Below are 23,386 nucleotides of genomic sequence, written 5' to 3' on the forward strand. Positions count from 1 at the left end.
GAGCTCTGTGGGTGTGACCTGGGCCAATAGATAGATAAATGTCTCACTGAACTCTCTTCTGGATAGTGACACTCATGGTCATAATCCTGACCCTCTACCCACACTAGATCTCCAAGAGCCTTCAGAATTATCACAGACATTTGGTTTTAGTATTAAGTACATTTGGTTCTATTCTTTTGAACACTGGTGTTCAGTGTACAGTGCCTATCAGGAGTTGCAAACTGAAAAGCTTATAGGAGCTGGCATGTCACCCAGCTGAGTAGAGCAGGCAGGCATAGTGGTTCTCTGCCTCTACACTGCATATTTGTCTGCAGTTCTCAACCGATTCTTGGCTGCAGTGTTGGAGGGACAGCTGGAGTGGTGGCGACTGTGGCAATCTGGAGGGTGCAGAGAGCAGCTACTGTCAGCTCAGCTGATTGTTGCCAGAGGGGATCACAGGCCTGGTGTAGCCTGACAGACCTTGTAATTTTACAAAAGAAGCCCAAACCTGGATTTCCATATTAAATCTCCCTATGTTAAATGTTTGCTCTCAAAATTTTTTTTAATATTCTAAAGTCAAAATTCATTTTTGAGCTGGTTTGAATGAGCCATGTTTTTGCTATTTTAATAACCAATTTCATTTTTTAAAAAAGTTAGCCAGAAGATCCCTTTCCTTGGCTGTATCCAATAGCAGTGGACTCTAAAAACAAAGGCATAGCAGCCTCCAGTCTCTGGGCATGGAAAAGGGAAAAGGAAGAATTCTCTCCTCCTTTCACCCTCCATGCCCCTTTCTGGCTCCTTGTGATCCAGATTTCTGGACCCTAGAGCCTCACCCTAAGCTAAGGACAAGTCTCAGGGAAGCCAGAAGCCACTGGCAGTTCTGGGAACTTCCTTTGCACTTGTTCTGCACTTACCGTTTCCTTTTTTCGTGCAGAAAAAGAAAAAAAACAAGGTGAGTGTAACAGGATAAGTGGGTGGACGGTATGGAGTGTGTGTGTGTGTGTATGCATGTGTACGTGCAGTGCGTGTGTGCATGTGTGTGCACACACCAGAGTTGCCTCTTCCTCCCCATCTCCCGGAGCTCTGCTGGAGCAAGAGTGCTTAATAATGAGAGCTAATACTTGCTAGGGAAAGGCTATGTGCCGGGCATTCTTCTAGGTGCTTTCCATGGATTAACTCAATCCTCACAACAACCCTCTGAGATTGGTGCTATTATTATCCCCATTTGCAGAGCGAGATAATGTACAGATTGACTAACTTGCCCAAGGCCACACAGCCAGGAAGTGGCAAAGCCAGCCAGGTGGTCCGGCCCCCCTGTCTGTGCTCTGAGCAACCACAGGCCATCAGACAAATTTTGGTGCTAATGTTTATGGTGGTGCCTGGAGGATCTGTCACAGGGATCCTCCAAATACTGGTGCTGGTCTAGACTGGGGCTGACATTCACTGAGCACATACCGTGTACCAGGCACTATATGGGGGTAAAAAAATTTTCAGTTATGTCAGTATCTACAAGGTAGTTGCTGTCATTATTCCCCTTTTACAGGTGAGTACAGAGTTAGAGAAGCGAGGTGGCTTGCCCAAGAACACACCACTAATGAATGGGAAAACTGGAACTGGAAACCATATCTGTCCCCTCCTGTGTTTCTAGCCCTTACCTCTGGTGCCTCCCCTCACACTCTCAGGCCTGTGTTGTTCAGACCCACACTTGGGCCTGGAGATGTGTGCCTGGCAGGGATGCTCCATGACACATCATGTCCACCCGTCCGCCCTCAGACTATGACCTCCACTTACTCCAGGATCCCCACAAACTTCAGTTGCTTGGGCAAGACCCTTTGCTTAGAAGGCACAGCAAGCCAGGTTCTATGGGGACCGCTGGGAGCCAAGGCTGGGGGAGCTGTTTTCATAGGTCTGTCCACTCAAGCTGTCCTGGATGAACAGTGTGGAAAGGTAGATGGAGACTCAGAGGTGCACTTTGCTGCTGTGAGAGACCCTGCTTGCCCCATTGTTCTCTGCACTGCAGACCCCAACTCCTACAGCCTAGCCTTCCCCTGGCTTTTCCTGTGGGGTGCACAGCACCCACCAGCATTGACATGATGTGGCAACCACTATCCACCCTTTTTATACCCTCTTCACTTGCATGAACATGTCTTGAAAGTATCCCTTGTATTTGTGTAGCATCTTAAATGTTTTTGCAGTACAATTTTATATTCAGTATCTCATTTGATCCCAAGGACCCTATCAGGAGGGAAAAGCAGGTTTTACCATCCCCATTAACGGATGAGTAAACTGAGGCCAGAGATGATATTTCTTATATGATAGGTGGGGCTGGGATTCCAGCCCAGTGTTCTGATCACTCACTCCTTGACCATACCACTAATCAGAGCCTTTTTCCAAACCATGCTTTGCAGAGTCCCAGATGTTCCTTAAAGGTGCCTCAGTAGCTGCTGTGGTGATGTGGGGTACAGAAGGGAAAGAACTCTGCCCTCCTCATTAATCAGAGAAGCTGTTTTAAATGGCTTTATATACAAGGGTTTCTGGGGAATTTTAATTTGAACAGGTTTCTTTCTTTTTTTTTTTTTTTAAAAAAGATGACCGGTAAGGGGATCTTAACCCTTGACTTGGTGTTGTCAGCACCATGCTCACCCAGTGAGCGAACCGGCCATCCCTATATAGGATCCGAACCTGTGGCCTTGGTGTTATCAGCACCGCACTCTCCCGAGTGAGCCACGGGCCGGCCCAAACAGGTTTCTATTTGAACAAAAGTCTACAAAAAATTTGAAAGTCACTGCACTAGATCATGCTGCTTTTTTACCATTCTTAGCATTTTCACATGTGCTACCTTGTTGAACCCTCCTAAATCTATCATGAGGAGCGATGGGGTGGGTATTAAAAGACAAAGAACTGAGGTCCAGAGTGGCTTAGCATCTTTCCTCAAGTCACGCAGCTTGTTAGTGGCAGAGATGGAACTTGAACTGAGGTTCAAGATCTCCCAACTCTGATCTTTTCCTTTTCTCACTGGACAAGGCTGCTCAGCCTGTAATCCTTGCTTCCTTCCTGCCCTTCCCCACTTCCCTCCTCTCTCCAGCCCATCATCTTCGTTTCAGACAGAGCAAACAGCAACAAGGAGCTGGGTGTGGACCAGGAGTCAGAGGAGGGCAGAGGCAAAACAAGCCCTGATAAGCAAGAGAAATCCCCACAGGTTTCTGAGCATGTGGCATGAGCGGGGTGGCTAACGCGTCACAGGAGTCCTCCTCTGCTATGGAGTACATGGGGGCTGGAGGGGTTCCCGGGGGGTGTCTCTTTAACATCTAGAGGTTTGGATTTGTCCTACTGACCTTTTTTTCTCAGCAAGTTCCTCTAAAATTTGGGATGCTGCTTAGGTGAGTGTCTTATGGGTTGGCCACCACACCAAACTGGTCCCAGGACTGGAATGACAAGCTGAGCCTCCCCATTGGGGTTCTCCAGCCAGGACAGTGAGAGAAGGGGGAGACAAAGTCTGAGAACCAGCTTGAGAGAGCTGAGACTGAATAACCCCTGGCTCAGTCCTGAGACTGAACAACTTCCTGGTGTCCTCGAGCTCTTAGCAATAGGAGGATAAAGAATAGTAGCAGAAAAGGGGGACTGACACTAGAAATATGTCCTCCAGAACTCAGAGGAGGGTGTTAGAGTCGGGAGAGGCATTTGTATAAAGCTTAGCAGAGGTGAGGCCAAGGAGCAAAAGTCCCCAAACAAATCTAGGGCTACCTCCCCTATCCTGGGGCACATGCAGTGGAATGGGGGAGTGTTCTCTGAGGACTTGGCCTTGCCGACAGAGGTGGCTGGAGGGATCAGAGTGATCAGCCCCCCTTTGACTTGCTGGAGCGCATCATTGGAATGGTCTGGCTTAAAACAGTGGAGAGGGCTCTAGCTGGTGGGGATGGAGTGGGAAGAGGACCAAGGAGGCTGTCTGCATGTCTGCATGGCTAATATGTCTCCTTTGGCTTGGGGTGTCAGGGCTGGAGAGGAGTGGAGTGAAGAGCCACTGAGGCCTCGATGATTCTCACTCGACCCCACCAGGGTCAACTAAGAAAAAAGCACATTTGCCCCTGTCCCAGCTCCTGCTGCCACCTACCGCTGTTTTAGGCGCTCTGGCTCCTTTGGCCCAGAGGAGCTTTCCTCGCGGGTCTGTCCATCTCTCTGATGCCTGTGAGCCAGATTTCCTTTGTGCTTCCACAGCCACAGCCTGACAACTCTGACCAGAAAAGTGAGGAACAGCAGCATTTCCGGAACATTTTCAAGCAGATAGCAGGCGATGTGAGTACGTCCAACCCTAGGACTCCCACAGTGCTCTCTTCTCTCCCTGATTAACTGCTCAAATTCCTTGTTATTTTGTTATTGTTCAGTAGAGGTCATTTTGGATTTTGGTGGAACCCAGGGATATTATGTGAATAGCACAGAAATCCACAAGTACTTGAGTTCTGGACTGACACATCCACTGGGTGGCCATTTTGCTCCAAGCTGCCCACTGCAGTCTGCACAGCTGAGGGTGGAATCTGTCCCTGTCCTCCTCAGAAAAGCCCCAGCTTCCCATGACAGAAGAGCACCGACAGGGATTTATAACAAACGTGGGCAGCTGGGATTTGTTTGGCAAAGCATTTGCTCTATCAGCTGCTGTATTCTTGAGCTGTGACTCTCTTCTCCTTCCCTCCCCAGGACATGGAGATCTGTGCAGATGAGCTCAAGAGTGTCCTTAACACAGTTGTGAACAGACGTGAGCGGGTCAAACCAGACGTGGGGGATGGGCAGAGGGCTGTGGCCGCCCAAAGGCAGCTCCTCAGTCTTCTCCATCCCCCCAGATAAGGAACTGAAGACGCAGGGGTTCACGCTGGAGTCCTGCCGTAGCATGATTGCTCTCATGGATGTATCCTTTCTGTCACCCCTTCCTGACCCTCCGTCATCAGCCCACGGGGGCCAGGACAATGAGGGGTGCCCAGTCAGGCAGAGGGCCCAAATTCATGCCCAAGGAAATACTTAAGGAGATCCTGATTCAGAATATCCTTGATGCTGGTCTGAAAGGGGTTGTTAGAGGCAGAGGGGAAGGACATTGGGTTGTAACTGACCCCTAGATCCTGCTCTTACCTCAGGCTGGGATCCTGCTGGGGGCCCTGCCCAAGTACAAGTAGTCCTTAGGAGACAGGTTATAGAGTAGGCATGAACTCTGATTGGTGGAAGAGTGGAGGGGAGGGTTAAATACCAAGACAGGGCAGTGGGTAGCATAGCCCAGGCGGAGACTTCCTATGGGGCCACCCTCCCTGCGAAGTCCCCTAGATGCCCCTCCAAATCCAGGGAGATTTTGCTATGTGCCCTGTAGCCCTGACCTCCCTCCTCCAGACGGATGGCTCTGGAAGGCTAAACCTACAAGAGTTCCATCACCTCTGGAAGAAGATTAAGGCCTGGCAGGTGGGAAGAGGGAACGAAATGTGGGAGTGAAGGAGGGGGTCGATTCAGGGATTCAGTGTGTGATCTCTGTCCTCAAATTTTCTATTGCCAGAAAATTTTCAAACACTATGACACAGACCAATCTGGTACCATCAACAGTTATGAGATGCGAAATGCAGTCAATGACGCAGGTGCTGGGGACAAAGGGGGTGGCAGGGATGTGGGTAGAAGCTGGTGGAAGCAGGAACTAGGGCCCTGCTAGAGAAAGGAAGGATGAAGGGTATTCCATATTCTTTTCCCAGGCCACAGAGTGGCCAAGAGGCAGGGAAAATGGGATGCAGGCCTCAGGACTCCAACATTACTTCTTCCTCTAACATACCCCCCTCCACAGGATTCCACCTCAACAGCCAGCTCTACGACATCATCACCATGCGGTACGCAGACAAACACATGAACATCGACTTCGACAGTTTCATCTGCTGCTTTGTCAGGCTGGAGGGCATGTTCAGTAAGTGATGGCGGGGGGGTGCCCTTCTGCTCTCTTGGATCCTTCAAGCCGCCTCCCACAGGGACCGCTATGGTAGTAGGTATCTCAGCCTGACAATCTTCCAAATCCACTCTGTCCAGGCTGAACAAAGGCCAAGGCCCTCTTTAGGCCCAGATTAGTATGGAAAAGGGAGGGTTATGGGTGATACTCTGCCTTCAGGTATTTGTGCTGAAGAACAGCACTTAGCTCATGGTCCTCTTAAGAAGTTACAGCAGCGGAGGCACAGTGATCCTGTAACTGGCCTTTGGCTTACGCATTCTTTCACACTTTTTTTTTTTAATGGAAGTAATTTTTAATAAAACATTTAAAATTGAAAGTTTTACATGAGAATTGTGTAGGTAGTGAACTTCTATAACTGTCCATCACCTTTTCCTTTTTCCAGGAACAGTATTTTTTTTATCAATATACAGCGTACTTGATTTCTGTGTCCCTCTACTGATTCCTCCCCCCGCCCCCATCAACATGGTATTTGTTCACTTGTCTTAACAAGTTCAAGGAACTGTGATTGTTGTTTTCTTCCCCACGCCCCCGTTTATTTTTAGCTCCCACCAATAAGTGAGAACATGTGGTATTTGTTTCCACACAGGAGCTTTTAATGCATTTGACAAGGATGGAGATGGCATCATCAAACTCAACGTTCTAGAGGTAAAGCATAACAGACACAGCACACTCCCCCTGAAACTTAAAATTTGAGGATTCAGCAAGGCACACTGGAACCACTGTGTGCTCCTCACATCCAAGAAAAGGGGAAGCTCAGTGGGGAATGGGGCTCACAGGGTACGTGCATTAGGGGAAGGCTCCAAAGGGCCCTCAGCTCCCAAAATTACTTTATGCTGGAAAACAAGTACCTTCCTAGGAAAGATCTGGGGGAAAGGATGCAGTAAAAACAGCTGCTTCAAAATTCTTCCTGGTGATTTTGAGGACTGGTCCCTTTCCACCTTCTCTATAAGATCTCTAGGACTGGGAAACTCTCTTTTCTTGTCTACATTCTGATCCTGGGACTTCCTCTTTCAGTGGCTGCAGCTCACCATGTATGCCTGAACCAGGCTGGCCTCATCCAAGGCCATCCAGGATCACTCAGGATTTCAAATTCACCAAATATAGCTAGAGCCACTTACCTCAAAGGACCGAGTCCCCCAGCCTCCAGGCACCTCGGCAGTCTTGTTCCTCCTCTACTCCCTACTCGGCTTGATATGTCATGTCCAACCTGACCCTTAAGTAAAGCAATGAGGCATGGAGAACAACTTCGTTGCTTTGCCACACCGAAGCAAGTGTCTGCCTCAGCTAACTGTAGTCCAGCTGAGAGGTTTGCTCTGATTCCAGCTGCCCCAGCTCTGAAGCAAATGTTCCCGTCTTTAGCTTGTGCTAGGCTGTTGGCAGAAGCATTTGCCAGTGTCACTCAGCACTTTTTTGTACTGGAGTCCTCTATCCCCTTCATGCTCTCCCACCCATGGGACAGTAACCAAACTAGCACTTGGTCTGCCTGATTGATTTAGGATGGGCCTGCTCTGGGGAAAACTAACTCAGTGGAAAAGGGCTGGATACTTTGGGTTGTCTGACTCATAAGGCTGGTTGCATTCTGAAGAAAGTTGATCTAAATAAAGGCATGCGTATGGTTGGTTCCACTGTGTTTTGTTTTCTCACATTTAGATATCAGCCACAGCAGGACTGAATGGCTTCCAATCATACACTCACCTATCACCTACAGAAAACCCTAGTTTCAGAATAGAACAATGGAAAACACACACAAAAACGAACCCCAAACCCTACTTTAATCATGCCTATTGCTATTTCTTAAGCATAGGAATCATTCAGAAACTTTCCAAGATATATAAGGAAGGAAAGGGAATAGTTATTGGTGTGTAGAACATTAAGAATAAATTGGTCACTTATAAGTGGAGGGGCCAGTTACCTGAGTGTAATAAAGTAAAATAGTATTTAATCCTAGCTCCTCTGCTCACTAATTAATCTGTTGTATGACCTGGGGCAAACCTTTGAATGTAGGTGTTCACCAAACTATCTGGACCGTACCTATAAGCATCTTTTTTTTCCCGCCCAATTTTCCTCTTTGTTCTCTGTGAACATGGGGAAAAAAAAAAATGTGGGGTTGACTATGAATATGCAGACAAGGTAACAAAGTGAACAGTCAATTAGTAAAAGTACTTTATTTTCCTCTTGTATTTGCTTTATATCTTGCTTTACAAAGTTATGAAGTTCACAGCTTTATACCAAAATGTAAGAAGGCTAGGCTATTTGCTTATAAACATTTCCACAGTCAAGTGTCAATCTGATTTCATTCTTCTAATCCATACTCCATATAAAAAAAAAAAAAAATCAGAAACCAAGGGTGCTAGAGCAGCTCTAGGGCATATACTTCTTTTTAACAGGAGAAAGATTTTTCAACAGCCTTTCCTCCTTAACCCCGTCCTTTCTCAATCCATTTGGGTCACTACTTGAATTTAGAGCAAATTTGGGAAACTTCAGTCACCACATGACCCAGGAGGGCTATATACCTGGGGATGGAGGTGAGGTTATCAGAAACCAAGGGTGCTAGAGCAGCTCTAGGGCATATACTTCTTTAACAGGAGAAAGATTTTTCAACAGCCTTTCCTCCTTAACCCCGTCCTTTCTCAATCCATTTGGGTCACTACTTGAATTTAGAGCAAATCTGGGAAACTTCAGTCACCACATGACCCAGGAGGGCTATATACCTGGGGATGGAGGTGAGGTTAGAGGTTATTGTCTGATAAGTAGTTAAGTTTGGTTTACATAAGCATTTCATATCCACTTGCATAAGGAATTCAGTAAAGCCCAAATCACCTCCACCACAGCTTCTATTCCTATCCATTAGACCACTTCTCTTAAACCCTGAGGATACTGATGATTTGAGGCAGGGATGAAACCACTATTTTATAAATGGGGTAGGCATGGCCTTCATAGTAATTCTAGTAATTCTCCTTTAGGAACAAATTTATAAGTAAGCGCATATAAATTGCAGTTATTTGAGCAAATCAGAGAGTACGTGCTATTCAAATCCCATTTTACCATATATTTCAATCTCCCCTCCAATAAATTCTCTTCCATAAAATATACCATACCATTCCACTAAGTGTACACCTATTCCCAAATCATCCACATGCCTACTTACTAAAGTTGTCCATTGTATAATCTACAAGGAAAAAGACACAAAACCTTTGTAAGGCAAATAATCGCTTAAACAGCAATAGTACTGCCTATAAATCATAGGTAGGTCAGGAACTAAACACTCAACTGCTAACTCTTCTGAGGGAGAAAAAATTTTTCCCCACAAAAGCAGGAGTGTAGTAGTAAGTAATGACTTTCTCTCAAATTCAAGTAACATCAGGTCAAGATAATTCTTTGTTCTTAGAGTTTTGTTTGCATTGTGTTTGATTACAACTGAGAGAGGAGTATGCCAAAATATATTTTGAACCTAATCAAAACTTGCATAAAACATGAAATGACATATTTTCTCTGAACTGCCATTAAAACACTAGCATATGCACACAAAAGGATTTATATTAGGGTTTTCTTGGCTTTGAGCCATTAGAATAGGCACAATCAAAAGTAACATTATAAAAATAGCCTCCAACTACTTAATAAGTACTGAGTTGGTTTTTGTCAGGTCATACAATAGTTTCTTTCTTTCTTTTTTTTATTCTTTAAAAGATGACCAATAAGGGGATCTTAACCCTTGACTTGGTGTTGTCAGCACCACGCTCAGCCAGTGAGCTAACCGGCCATCCCTATATAGGGATCCGAACCCTTGGCCTTGGTGTTATCAGCACCACACTCTCCCAAGTGAGCCACAGGCTGGCCCAATAATTTCTTCCTTTCATTAAGGTTCTACAAATGACAATCAACACACCTCCCTGATCCACACCTCTTCTCTGAGGGGAAACAGAGGGCTATAATCAGTCATGACATTGCAGAAGACTTAAAAAACAGCCAACTTTCAAGACATTTAAAAGTGATGACACATAACCATAAGCAGCCATGATGCTTATGGTCCCTTTATTTCTGAACAAAGGGCTAGGATGGTTCATTCTGGATAACACACTAACTTGGTGTTAAAAGAATTTCAGGTGTCCTTGAAACAAAGACATTGCCACTGCTTCAAAGAAAACTTTCATGAAATGAAGAAAAACATTACAAGTATAGGTGCCTACGTGTACACAGATACAAAGGAATTTTCACACACGCACACAGAGAGGAAGATATATGCACATGATTCTACCAAAGCTAAACCCAAATCATAGTTCTTACTGATTCTATCAGTCTGTAATACCCTCAAAAGTTCCCCACTACTTCCCAACACCGCACATACCCCTTTCCTGCTGTACAAAGGCTCCACCACTCTCATCTTTTCAGACATATCCTTGGGCAGGACAGGAGGCACCTATGCAACAGCCAACATGGAAATATAGCTTCCCTATAGCCCAGAGAAAAATGCCAGGTTTAGCAATATATCCAAATGTACTTTCCTGGGAAATCAAAATTCCCAAATTCACAGAACAGCTTGGTTTCTCTGGTCACCCTTACAAGAAATGGGGGTGAAAGGTGTTTTGGAAAAGCTTCTTAATCTCATACAGAAACAGCACAAATACACTTTATGCAACAAGATCTTCTCTGTTCTCTCTTAAGCATCATGCAAATCTCCACAATGTGGTTAAAATAATTTTCCCACTCACAAGGACAGAAGTAAACAGCCTGTGGGGTCATTCATCATCTAGTAGTAGCTCCTAGGTTAGTTCTTAACAGTTTTTGGATCCAGTAAGAACCACTGGAGCCTTTCCTGGAAAAAAAAAAGGACACATACTTAGCCTACATACAATTTCAGGGGGGTTGCAGACCCTCTTGAAGCCTATCAATGAACCCTCAGTGAAGTCCACCTGCCCTAGAGCTTGAGGGAAGACATGTAAGTAGATGTGTGTGCACTAGCAGGGGTGGGGATAAATCTGGATGCTCTGCAATCCTAGAAAACGTTAAGAGTCACATCCTGAAGGTTGGCATGTGGTACTGGGCTCCTCCCCCTTCTTCTCTCTACCTCTCTGAAGAATCAGAGTTTTGAAGATCCAGAAACAAAAGGTTGTAAAGCAACACTTCTACAGTTTTACTCATAAGAGTCCAAAGAAAATCCAAAAACAAAGCGGTCTCACTAAGGCTTTGTTAATTTGACTGTTCTCAACAGACAGGTAGAGTCTTTCCCTTCACCATACTCCACATTTCTTTTCCAGCTTAAGGGGAGGTGAAGGCAAAGACATTGGTTTCAGAAAGAAGTCTCTAGAAAGCCTGCTTGAGGCCCTAAAAACCGTATTCAGATGCTTTATTCTAACCTCCCCATCTCAGTGCTGCAGGTGGGTGGGAAGCACCCTGTGAGCCCAAAGGACTTGATAACTGCTAGTGGTCCTGGCACAGCTAGACAGCGAGAGAGATGGGGGCTGGCAATGGAGCAAGCCAAAAGGTTCAAACTCACATCAGGCTTGGAGAATGAGAAACTGGAAGGGGAGTTAAAGGCTCATCTCCAGTTCAAACAGCCTGACAATATCTGCAGCAGTGAGTGCCCAGGTCTAACAGCAAAATTTAAAGGTAGACATTAGGTCTATGTGCTGCCTCTCACACCGAGCACTCTATCCAAACTTGCACAGAGGTTCATCAGGAAGTGGTGTCTGTAAGGACTTACTATGTAATTTGCTTTCTGAATTCCTAAAATACAGTCTGTAGAGTAACCATGCTGTTTGTCAAAAGTCTACTGTGTCCTTTAGCATTTAAAGCCAGCTCTGTCCATCTACAAAGCAAGAGAATAGTGAAAAACATGCCGCATATAATTGTTAAGAAAGGAAGCTATTTGCTTCCAATTTAAATACCCAGTCATTACAATTGGAGAAATTAAAACTAATCCTGAAAATTTAGCATTTGAACAAACTTGTACCTAAAAGCCTGACTACAGGTTTAAACCATCATAAAAATATAAACTAAAAATCATAAACTGAAATCAATAAAATATACATATGATTAGGATCAAACTGGGTAACCAATTAAAATTTGTATCTTTTATAAACATCTGGAGAATGCTAGTAGCATAAATCATTATATGTCATGCTGTCCCAGAGAAGTATGGTTCCTTAAAATTTGTTTAAATTTGACTGTTTAAAACCTCCAGCAAGAACTTAAAACGTAACCTATCAACCCATAGAGCTGCCCAGACTTATGCTAGTGATAAGCTGCCCAGACTTATGCCCAGACTTAAGCTAGTAACCACTTTCTCCTTCCTAGCTTCATTGGGGAAGGGAAGAGAGTGGCCTGCATAAGGGGCCCATGTGAAAATAGTTCAACTAATGACTTCCCAACATGGGAGGCAAAAAACTTCATGAATCAATTTTGCTGTCATCTTCAGCATGTCTTTCAATGTGTCCTGTAGCATCCTAGGAAAAAAGGGAAAAGGCCCCATGAGAGAAATGTTGGGAGTAGGACAGGAAAAAGTCAAAGCCAAGGAAAGTCATATGAATACTTTCTATCTAGGACCCATCCGTAAAAGGCGGTTAGGAGCCAGCTAATTTACATGAGGTTATGCACTTAAAGACAAGTTCTTGTCTTAGAAGAGCACTGTAATAAACTTCTAGGTTCAGTTACTGAATTTTTTTTTTTTTTTTAAAAGATGACCGGTAAGGGGATCTTAACCCTTGCCTTGGTATTGTCAGCACCACACTCAGCCAGTGAGTGAACCGTCAATCCCTATATAGAATCCGAACCCATGGCCTTGGTGTTATCAGTACTGTACTCTCCCGAGTGAGCCACGGGCTGGCCCTCAGTTACTGAATTTGAAACACCTAAAAACATTCTATTTAGGCTCTTTCTCAAAAACCATCCCTATATAGAATCCGAACCCATGGCCTTGGTGTTATCAGTACTGTACTCTCCCGAGTGAGCCACGGGCGGGCCCTCAGTTACTGAATTTGAAACACCTAAAAACATTCTATTTAGGCTCTTTCTCAAAAACTACCTAATTCATTATCTGAAAACTCATTAAGCTATTCCCCCAAATCTCTAAACTTACAGAAAAATCCCTAGGCCTTCCATATTTATTGCAATTCTGAACATTCTAATAAAGAAGAAAAGGCTTGCCAGCTCCTGCTCTGAGCAGTCTAATGAACCCCAGGTTAACCTCAAGTCCAAATGCTGTACCTGTTTGGATCCTTTCCTAGCAGTGAAAAAAGCATCACAGTTCTTCCAGCGACATTTCAGAGTCTGAAAGTTTGGATTAGTGTGGTCAGTCAGCAAGTGTTGTTTTAAATGATCTACAACGCCAAATATAAGAGAGCACCCATGCCACTGTAAAGAAAGAGAATCAGGGGACTAGGTTAAAAAGAGTAAACATGCAATCAAAACATCTCTTACTCATATTCCATAAATACTGTGGAAGCAAAAAGCAAGCCCTTTATTCTTTAATTTATTCTTGGTGAGAAAATAACGCCAGAGGCAACCAAATTATCAATATAATGAAGAACCTTGAAAACACTGGAAAGTCTTTTAAAACTTTGGTATTTTGAGAAAGCAAACCACTAAGGTAGCCATTACATCTTGTGAGACAGATAAGGAAAAGATTACAAATATTTATAAATAAATTATCATAAAATTCAGTTAAAAGCTTTCTTATTCTTTACCTTACCATCATAAAATAGAGTTTCTATCTTAGTCCATTTATTACAAAAGGCCAAGAGCTTTCCTATAATACTGAAAGGGTTATTTTAAACAATCCTAAGAACTGTAAACTTGAAAATAAAAATGTCTAATAAAGAAAACTACATTTGTAGAAATATTTCTACATTGTACAGAAGTGTGTTTGCCATGGAAGCCTGACTTAACTCACAACCTTTATCATTTGAATCACAATCTACCTACTTTTTTTTTTTCCTTTTTGTCTTTTTTCGTGACCGGCAACGGATCGCAACACTCAGTGTTGCACCCGTACCGGACCGGGACCGGCAACGGATCGCAACACTCAGTGTTGCACCCGTACCGGACCGGGACCGGCAACGGGATCACAACCCTCGGTGTTGCACCCACACCTCGCTCAGCCAGTGAGCGGCCAGTCTGTATGTGGGATCCGAACCCTCGGCGGGAGCGCCGCAGCGCTCACAAGCGGCGCACTGTAGCAGTGTGCCGCCGGGCCGGCCCTACTTTTTTTTTTTTTAAATGGTAACTTTACTTTTAAATGTGACTCAATTTCATGTATTAGTCAGAAAATATAGACTCTTTGTCTTGGCTTTTTCCCTATAGGCGCCGGGCCGGCCCTACTTTTTTTTTTTTTAAATGGTAACTTTACTTTTAAATGTGACTCAATTTCATGTATTAGTCAGAAAATATAGACTCTTTGTCTTGGCTTTTTCCCTATAGGCTTGTTTGTAATAAACCATGTGATTCTAATTCTAACACGTACATTTCTAAAAAATAATGCAAATTTGAGTTTTTCCTCTGTCAGCACTATCCCATCCCTCTACCTTTAAAACAACAAGGTATTTCCCCCATTTTTCTAGATAAATTCTATTTGTGTATTCTGGATCCTGTTTTTGCTTGCCTTCACTGAGAAGACTTAAAAGCAAAGACAGTAATGTGTAAAAGGTGAAAAGTAATTAGACTGTGGACAAGCCTAAAATCAAATCTAAAAATAGGGAGTGTCAAGTTTATCCCATCAATGCTAAAAAGGAGGTTAGGGTTTTAGGGAAAAGAAATTCAGTGCCATAAATTTTTCTTTGGTCACTACAAATATTAGAACTGATGAAAAAAATTAAGGCTTATAAAGAATAGTGTGACAGTTTTAAGGGTTAATCATCAGCCCCCACCCCAAATTAAAAACCACACAATTCTGCCCCATGAACTAAGGTTTAGAACTTCAAGACTATAAATTTTTATTTGCCTATTTCTCAAAAATAAATGAGGACATAAACCAAACCATTAATACTTTTACTTTCTAAGGAGTGGGTGTAGTAGAGGGGGCAGGTCACAAAAATAAGCACCTTTTATGTCATATACTTGAGTATTTTTGAGATTTTTGTAAGCATATATTGATATTATAATAAAACAAAAACCACCTAGCAGACAACCTCTGAGTAGACGATATTTAATGTATTTAAATATACTTCATATCTAATCCTAAAATAGACATTTCATTAAACTATAAGAGCATTTTATGTACAGTTTCAAAAAATAAGATTCCTTTTCCTACAGCAGAAGGCATAAAGTAGATGTGCAAATATTAAAATGCTAAACTGATGATAATAAAGACCTGTAAATTTACTTAGCCCAGGGTTAAGTAACTCTTGGTGACAAGAACAGTTTTACTCCTTACCCAACAGCGGTAGTTCTGCATCAGATTTAGCCTCACAGCCTGTATACTGCCATCATAACAGCCAGTATAAATCTGGAGAAAGAGGTTTATGATATCAGATCAAAATACACACACACACAAACTACAAAACACCCTCAAAGTAAGAGTTAAATCTACTTTCAGTGGTCATAATAAAAAAACACAAACATGAACCAAAATGAGCTCCAGAGTGCTAGAATCGGAAAGCACTTTCTAGATTTTCTAGTTTAGACACTTTGAAGCTGTGCTACTTAGAGAGACACTCCTGAGGCCACGGCTGAGAGCAGGAGTGGCAGGGTTTGGAAGCACTCACTTTTAACTAGTGTAGCTCTGGCTTTTATCGGGTATTATATACTAAGCATTTGTATTTCATTGAAAGAAAGGATTTTACTGCTCAGAGTTTGAAAAATATCCATTCTGGTTCAATCCGATAACTTAAAAATAAAATAAACCAAGGCTTAGCAGAGTTAAATGAGTTACCTTCTACTTTTAGGTCTACTGTAACTATGCAACACTGGCCAAATCTCCTGACTCCATTTCAATGTTCTATTCAGATTATTAATGTCTCTGGAAAAAGCACCACTCAATTTTTTGAAAAATCTTAAATTTACCTTCTATTTAATGGTGCTATTAGATTTTTATTGTAATTATTTTAGCTATTAATAGGAAATGGAATATTCAACAATCTCACTGGGTTACTTCTCACTATTATTAGGGCAAGTGATACAAAGGCATTCCATAATGAGGCATATCAGAAACATGTCACATTTGGTCATGACAAGTAGAAACATTATCAGTATGAGGGGTCTTCAAAAAGCTCACGGAAAATGTGTATTATGAAAAAATTATACATGATTTCAAAAACTTTTGCATCAAAATAAACTTGGACCAACTTCTTGTAACATGTCTGAACAGGATCTAGTTTGAGGCACTAAGAAGGATAAGACGTCAGTTTGAAAAAAGCCCCTCTCAGAGCAACATGGATTCTGCTAAATTGAATCAAGAACAAACATCAAATGTATGGTGAAGCTTGGGTGGAAGCCCGGTGAAATTATTGATGCTTTACAAAAAGTTTGTGGGGACAATGCCCCAAAGAAATCAGCAGTTTACAAATGGATAACTCATTTTAAGAGAGGATGAGATGATGTTGAAGACAAAGCTTGCAGTGGCAGACCATCCATATCAATTTGTGAGGAAAAAATTAATCTTTTTTGTGCCCTAATTGAAAAGGACCAACGATTAACAGCAGAAACAGTAGCCAAAATCACAGATATCTACCACAGACATCTACACTGGTTCATTAAACAATTCCAAATGAAAAATTAGTTGAGCAAACTTTCTGTTCCGTGGGTGCCAAAACTGTTGCACCCAGATCAGCTGCAGATGAGAGCAGAGCTTTCAATGGAAATTTTAAACAAGTGGATCAAGATCCTGAAGCATTTCTTCCAAGAATTAGAATAGGAGATGAAACATGGCTTTACAACCATGATCCTGAAGACAAAGCACCATCAAAGCAATGGCTACCAAGAGCTGGAAGTGGTCTAGTCAAAGCAAAAGCAAAGAGCAAATGTCATGGCAATAGTTTTTCAGAATGCTTAAGGCATTTTGCTTGCTGACTTTCTGGAAGGCCAAAGAACGATAACATCTGCTTATTATGAGAGTGTTTGGACAAAGTTAGCCAAACCTTAGCAGAAAAATGCCCAGGAAAGCTTCAGCAGAGGCCTTCTCCACCATGACAATGCTCCTGGCTCATTCCTTTCATCAAACAAGGACAATTTTGTGAGAGTTTCAATGGGAAATCATTAAGCATCCATCTTACAGTCCTGATTTGGCTCCATCTGACTTTTTTTTTTTTTTCCCCTTTTTGTCTTTTTTACTGACCGGTAACGGGATCGCAACCCTCGGTGTTGTGCCCGCACCACGCTCAGCCAGTGAGCGGGAACCGGTCTCCACATGGGATCCGAACCCTCGGCGGGAGCGCCGCCGCGCTCCCAAGTGGCGCACTCTCCAGTGTGCCACCGGGCCGGCCCAATCTGACTTCTTTTTGTTTCCTAATCTTAAAAAATATTTAAAAGGCACCCATTTTTCTTTAGTTAATAATGTAAAAAAAGACTACACTGACATGGTTAAGTTCCCAGGACTTTTAGTACTTCAGGGATGAACCGAATGGCTGGTATCATCGCTTACAAAAGTGTCTCAAACTTGATGGAGCTTACATTGAAAAATAAAGTTTATATTTTTTATTTTTATCTTTTAATTCCATTTTTCCACAAATGTTTTGAAATCCCCACATATACAGAATTTTTAGCAAACACTCTTAAAGTTAAATATCTGACATGACAAATAACACTCACCATACTTTTATGGATGGTCATACACATAATCATGTCTTTGTGTCCTCCATAAACTTGCAATCGATCATGGGACTTGGGCAAAAGAAAAAAGTAGACAGCGAATTAAGGTTATTTAGATGTGATGTTTAATATGCATAGTCCCTGAGGGCCTTTGGCAGGTTTAAAACTATACCTGAGGCACTAAGTTGAAGTATCTATAGCATTCTAACAAAAATATAATCTAATGGCAGCCTTTCTAATGAGGAAGGGAGGGGAGACAGGGGTGGAGGGCTGGTAATTAGAGATAACAAAACCAATTTCTTTAGTAAAAAAAGTCTTAAATTTGAAATTGCATATAAATAGAACTACATAGGTTTTAAGAGTCTGGAGTTGCTCTCCAGAAACCATTTAAATTTTGACACCCATAAGCCTGACCAAATATCTCAGAGCAATGTTTCTGAAAGTGTAGTCAATCCATGGGCCAGCTATTTCATTTACTGAGGGTGCTTGTGAAAATGCAGATTCCTGGGTTCCACCCCAGCCTTACTATATCAAAAATCCCCATCAAACCTAAATAGACAATCTCCCCAAATACTTCAAACAAAATACTGGATCTAAATTCTACCTGTAATTCATAGACACGAACAAATTTATCCAGGCAAGCAGTCACCATCACTTTTCCTAGGATATTCACCACAGTCACTGCATGATTGTGACCTTTATAGATCCTCACAAGCTCCCCAGTCTGTGTCAGAAGAGAGTTAAGAGTCACTAAATTGACTTTCAAGATTCCTCTCTACTTTTGAGATTTATGATTCTGTAATTCTAACAGGCATAATTCTGAGGCTACCTGTATACACATGTAGCTGTACTCACTTTAACAGCTGAAGTACTCCCACAAGCATTTGTCAGCACCACACTCAGCCAGTGAGCGAACCGGCCATCCCTATATGGGATCCGAACCCGTGGCCTTGGTGTTATCAGCACCACACTCTCCCGAGTGAGCCACGGGCCGGCCCCTCCCCCCCCCACAAGCATTTGTTAGTTATACTAAATAAATAAATAAATAAATGTATCCTGATAGAACCTAACGTCACAGAAAGGCCACAATTCTATCTATATTTTATAGCTTTTGAAATACTTTCACTTTTATCATTTTACTGGATCTGGACAACAAGTCCATCAGGTGAGATTATACCCAGGTTTACAGACCAGTAACTGAGCCTCAGAGAGTTGCCTCTATGACCTGAGCACAGTCTCTCAGTTGTTTTTGTTTGTTCTATTTTAAACTATGTATAGTATCCACTTTCTGAGAGCCTCAGCTGCTCAATTTATCTCCAGTTTAAATGAGGCGTTCAAACTAAACCTTACATAAACTTTGAGGCTGTCCCCCATTGCAAATTTTGATGAGGGCAGAATTTCTAGGTTTCCTAATATCATCCAAGAGCTTATGCATAGGGATTATTAATCCTTTCCCTGGATAAAGGGCTTAATTTAAATTGCAAGAGGTCTGAGGAAACCTTCAATCTTTAATCACCATTCTATTTAATATTTCTTTACACTATACCAACATGGCTTACATGAATGTTGTGGGCATGGACTGACTGATCACTGGAGCCACTAAACACAAGGTCATTCACCACCTAAAAGAAAATAATTCAATGAGTTAGATTCTGTATAAAGTTCTCAGTTTCCTCTGTAACTTATACCACACAGTTGGTGAATTCTGATTTCCATCCTGTTTTGTGGTGAGTATAAAATACTAAACATAAAATACATATTAAGTACCCATTATCTGAAATATTTGAGTCCAGAAGTGTTTCAAACTTCAGACTTTTTTCAGATTTTGGAATATTTGCAGATACATAACTGATTGAGCATCCCTAAGCTGAAAATCCAAAATCCAAAATGCTCTAGTGAGCATTTCTTTTGAGCATCATGTTAGCACTCAAAAGTTTTGCATTTTGGAGCATTATGGATTTTCACATTAGGGATGCCCAACCTGTAATAAGTTTCTCAGATTTTCTCAACTGAAACTTAAGCCGTACCACCAGGTACTCTGATGAATTGACAATTACGTTACCTCTCCAGAATGATTATGAAGTAGCCTAGAAGGGCATTAGCATATACCCACATTCTGCAATAAAATAAACTCACTGTTTTTCAGTTAATATATTAAAAAATTGTAGATCACTTGGTTACCCAGGCATAAAGGATTGCAATCTCTTTGCTCTGTTCAAGATGGCTGTGTTCTCAATAATGCATTAGATAACACGGGAAATGCCATTCAAAACCTTCTATTTGTGTCAGACAACTCCTGTTCTCTTATATTATACTTGCCTTCATGCAAAGAATGGTTTTGCTATGGCCCTCCAGAGTTCTGAGGAGCAGTCCATTTCGTGCATCACGTACACTAATGGTACAGTCATAAGATCCCACAACCAGCAGCTTCCGGGCACCTTCCTGAGCTGTGGCAAGACAGCTGACTGCCCGAGGGCCGTGGCATTCAAAGATTTCAAGTCGTTTATTGTTCTGAAAAATAAGCCACCATTACATAAAGTAAAAGCAACTTACCTGGGAAACCTTAAAATCAACTAACGAATTATTACCTTGGTACAAACTCTTGGTTCTATTACCTGTTCTCAAATTCTCATGCCTGCTCTGCATCATTAACTTCCCAACCTCTGCCATTCTCACACCAACCCTCTTTGTTGTGTTCATGACCTCCACCTTCCTTCATCTAGTGTGGGAAACTCTTACATTATAAGCTAATTTATAACTTCAACCTACACTATCCTGATCGTAATTAGAAATTGGTTCCTTTGTATGTCCTTTTTCACTTACCTTAAGTTAATGATAATGTAGATCAATGTAGGATCAATCTTTTTTTCATATTCTAGTACATTTTCCCTGCCGAAGACCCAGGAACTTTTCTACTGTTTTTTATCATCCAAAATTTATGTGATCTATTTGTCATGCTGTTTCCAGAAATCTCTATTGAGAACCCTCCTAGATAACTTCAATAAGAATCTCAAATCCTCTTTTTGTCATTCTGATGTTATTCTGACCTCTGGTTTTATAGCATCTCTCATGACATTTAGTGGACTATGGAAGCCTTTATATCAGAGTGGCATGGTCATATCCTGAATCCCACAACTTGTTTTTATCTCACATTTTAGACTTGTTTCCCTTATTCTCTCACCAATCTTGTTCATAAAGGGTCCCACTTCCACAAAACCTTTTAAAAGGTACTTTAGGTGCTTGTGTGGAGTAAAACTCCCAGAAAACTAAGCAGCTGGGAGCCTATAGAGCTGACAATGATTTCAGCCATCCCGAAGTGCTAGGGTGATGGACAGATTGGCATTCAGGACCCAACAGTGGATAGGCCCAGGAAACAGTCCTGGTTTCTGTTGAGACCCCAGAGCACTAAATTCTAGGAGTATGAGCAAACCAGAAAAAGCCCATCCCTAATCTTCAAAATTCACATCAATGCAGAGATTCTCAAATCTCTGTCTCTAGGTCCATCTTTTCCAGGGCTTTTCAACCATTTAAAGAACATTTCCATTTGAATTTCTTGTCATCATCTTGCCTCAGAAGTCTTGCTCCTAACTTCTGTCTACTTTGATAACACTAATCTCAAAGAAGAAAAGAGAATTATGTATTTATCAAGTTTCATCCATTAAAATATTTTCAATTTACTCCTTCTCTACTCTTATTAGCTCAATCCAATCTAATCAGGCTGTTAGTACTTTGCATCCAGAATGCAAAAATCTTCACTAATTACCCTTCTGTGATCTATTCATATCAAACGGACCAAATAAACTGGAACCTGATTACATGTGCTCGATTTTAACTTAATTTTAAGCTCTTTGAAGGCAGAAACCATGACTTATTTTATTGCATCCCTTATAGCAGTTCCAGGTAGAATTTACCATATAAATGATACTGTAATAGTAAAAATTCTCACATACTGTTTTGATTACATGTGCTCGATTTTAACTTAATTTTAAGCTCTTTGAAGGCAGAAACCATGACTTATTTTATTGCATCCCTTATAGTAGTTCCAGGTAGAATTTACCATATAAATGATACTGTAATAGTAAAAATTCTCACATACTGTTAAAAGATGACCAGGGGATATGGTGCTACACCTTAGTAATCAAATCTTTCAATTCCATCTTTTAGATGTCTTTCGTCCATTCCCTTCTCTTCATCCTTAGTCTAACCTTTCATGTCAGCTTCCATTACAAAGCCTTCTAAATGATCTCCCTGCCTCTACTAATATCAATCTCTCCCAATCTCATCAACGCCATAGTGATTTTTTTGTAAAATACAAATTGGATGTCTCTCATACTTTAAAGCCAACAAGATGAAGTCCAACTACTTTAACAAAGCACAAAGGACCATCGAGAACTTCCTAAACCTTACCCTGAGGCCTAGCACATAACAGAGGCTCAATAAAGGTGTGCTCAACAAATGAATTTATCTTTTGGTTAGGAAAGAAATGAGGCCACATGGGCATTAAGACAAACCTCTGACTTAGTTCACCTTAGAGAACAGGCCACCCTCATGAAACCCTGAATCAGTTCCAAACCACACAATGTCATACTCAAAGGAATTTAAGTTCATTTTTCATCTATCATTCTTAAAAAGAGACAGACTGGTTTAAACTGTGACTCATTATTTGGCCCCAAGTCTTCAGGCCTGGTTTAATTTAGCAGAGTTACATTTTAGTCCTGGCACATCTGAGTCTAAGCAAATAGCATGGACGATCCTGTTTCACTTACATCAGAAGATAATAGTTTTTGAGTAGCAGCTAATTCTGTTGCTCCACAAAATGGAAAAATGCCCGTCAGCTACTTCTTCCCACACATGCTCATACCATTTTCAAGTGGCATGGGGATTCAGCCTTCTTTCCCCCAACTACCAACCTTTATATTGAAGGTGACCACAGTGCCATTTGCCAGTCCTGCATAGAGTATTCGCCATCTACTATGAAGGCAGAGAACCCGGTCTTCTAGCTGTAACTGCTCCACACACTCTTGGGTCTGACAAAAGTACACAACATCTAATCAGTAGAGGCTAGTGGCAAATGAGATGTGAAAAGAATTCCTGAAAATTCCTGAAAGCAGAGTTTAAAATAATTCTTATAAGAAAACATGGCATCCTCTCCTTTGTAGAGGACTATCCTAGACCTTTTCCCCCTTTGAAATATGAGGCGAAGGACACCCAAGCTAGGTAATAATGAAAACAAATATAAGCTCTAATAACGTTACCCATTTTTCTAATTTAGAATGTAAAAATTCTTCAAAAGACACTATGAGTTGGGTTTCAGCCTCTTAAGTGGCCAAAGATAAATGAGAATGCTCTATTTGGGATCTAAAATGGAAAATGGGGATTATAGTTGGATATTTGATAAATGCACTAATCAAATATGTGCTTTCCTGCAATGGATTCCCTATTTCAATAGCTCCTAAATGTCTTCTTCAAACTGGTACTAGGTTAGCTAGGCCATAATTACAATAAGTAAGGAAGTGAAGGAAGTGAAGGAAGAGGAAGGAAGAGGAAGGAAGAGGAAGGAAGAGGAAGGAAGGAAGGAAGGAAGGAAGGAAGGAAGGAAGGAAGGAAGGAAGGGAAAGGAAAGGAAAGGAAAGGAAAGGAAAGGAAAGGAAAGGAAAGGAAAGGAAAGGAAAGGAAAGGAAAGGAAAGGAAAGGAAAGGAAAG

General features: G+C 41.8%; 2 protein-coding genes and 1 long non-coding RNA gene across 10 annotated transcripts in view; 2 read left to right on the top strand and 1 right to left on the bottom strand.

Moving 5' to 3' along the window:
- CAPN3 (calpain 3, (p94)) overlaps positions 1-7,569 on the top strand; it is a 60,933-nt gene extending 53,364 nt beyond the window's left edge. For 3 of the 5 annotated variants that reach the window (XM_008585234.1, XM_008585235.1, XM_008585233.1), the window contains 8 exons: positions 4,195-4,272; positions 4,672-4,729; positions 4,815-4,879; positions 5,350-5,418; positions 5,510-5,588; positions 5,789-5,905; positions 6,531-6,589; positions 6,959-7,569. In XM_008585234.1, coding sequence (XP_008583456.1) covers positions 4,195-4,272; positions 4,672-4,729; positions 4,815-4,879; positions 5,350-5,418; positions 5,510-5,588; positions 5,789-5,905; positions 6,531-6,589; positions 6,959-6,985 — 552 coding nt within the window. In that variant the 3' untranslated portion in view covers positions 6,986-7,569. Of the gene's footprint in view, positions 1-913; positions 932-3,064; positions 3,179-4,194; positions 4,273-4,671; positions 4,730-4,814; positions 4,880-5,349; positions 5,419-5,509; positions 5,589-5,788; positions 5,906-6,530; positions 6,590-6,958 lie in introns of all 5 variants that reach the window. The other 2 variants (XM_008585231.1, XM_008585232.1) reach the window with 2 other exon arrangements.
- Positions 7,570-8,091: 522 nt separating this feature from the next.
- On the top strand, positions 8,092-9,018 carry LOC103600899. The gene is made up of 2 exons (XR_551416.1): positions 8,092-8,469; positions 8,668-9,018. It is a non-coding gene; the product is annotated as an uncharacterized LOC103600899 (long non-coding RNA).
- Positions 9,019-9,925: 907 nt separating this feature from the next.
- Positions 9,926-23,386, bottom strand: part of ZNF106 (zinc finger protein 106) — a 71,017-nt gene continuing 57,556 nt past the window's right edge. For 2 of the 4 annotated variants that reach the window (XM_008585237.1, XM_008585236.1), the window contains 8 exons: positions 22,594-22,710; positions 20,003-20,194; positions 19,243-19,305; positions 18,288-18,407; positions 17,684-17,755; positions 15,312-15,383; positions 13,148-13,294; positions 9,926-12,387 (listed from right to left, as the gene is read on the bottom strand). In XM_008585237.1, the coding sequence (XP_008583459.1) occupies positions 12,331-12,387; positions 13,148-13,294; positions 15,312-15,383; positions 17,684-17,755; positions 18,288-18,407; positions 19,243-19,305; positions 20,003-20,194; positions 22,594-22,710 (840 nt within the window). In that variant the 3' untranslated portion in view covers positions 9,926-12,330. The remainder of the gene's footprint in view (positions 12,388-13,147; positions 13,295-15,311; positions 15,384-17,683; positions 17,756-18,287; positions 18,408-19,242; positions 19,306-20,002; positions 20,195-22,593; positions 22,711-23,386) is intronic. The other 2 variants (XR_551417.1, XR_551418.1) reach the window with 2 other exon arrangements.

The sequence above is a fragment of the Galeopterus variegatus genome, unplaced genomic scaffold, assembly GCF_000696425.1.
Source record: "Galeopterus variegatus unplaced genomic scaffold, G_variegatus-3.0.2 Scaffold3504, whole genome shotgun sequence".
Lineage (NCBI taxonomy): Eukaryota > Metazoa > Chordata > Mammalia > Dermoptera > Cynocephalidae > Galeopterus > Galeopterus variegatus.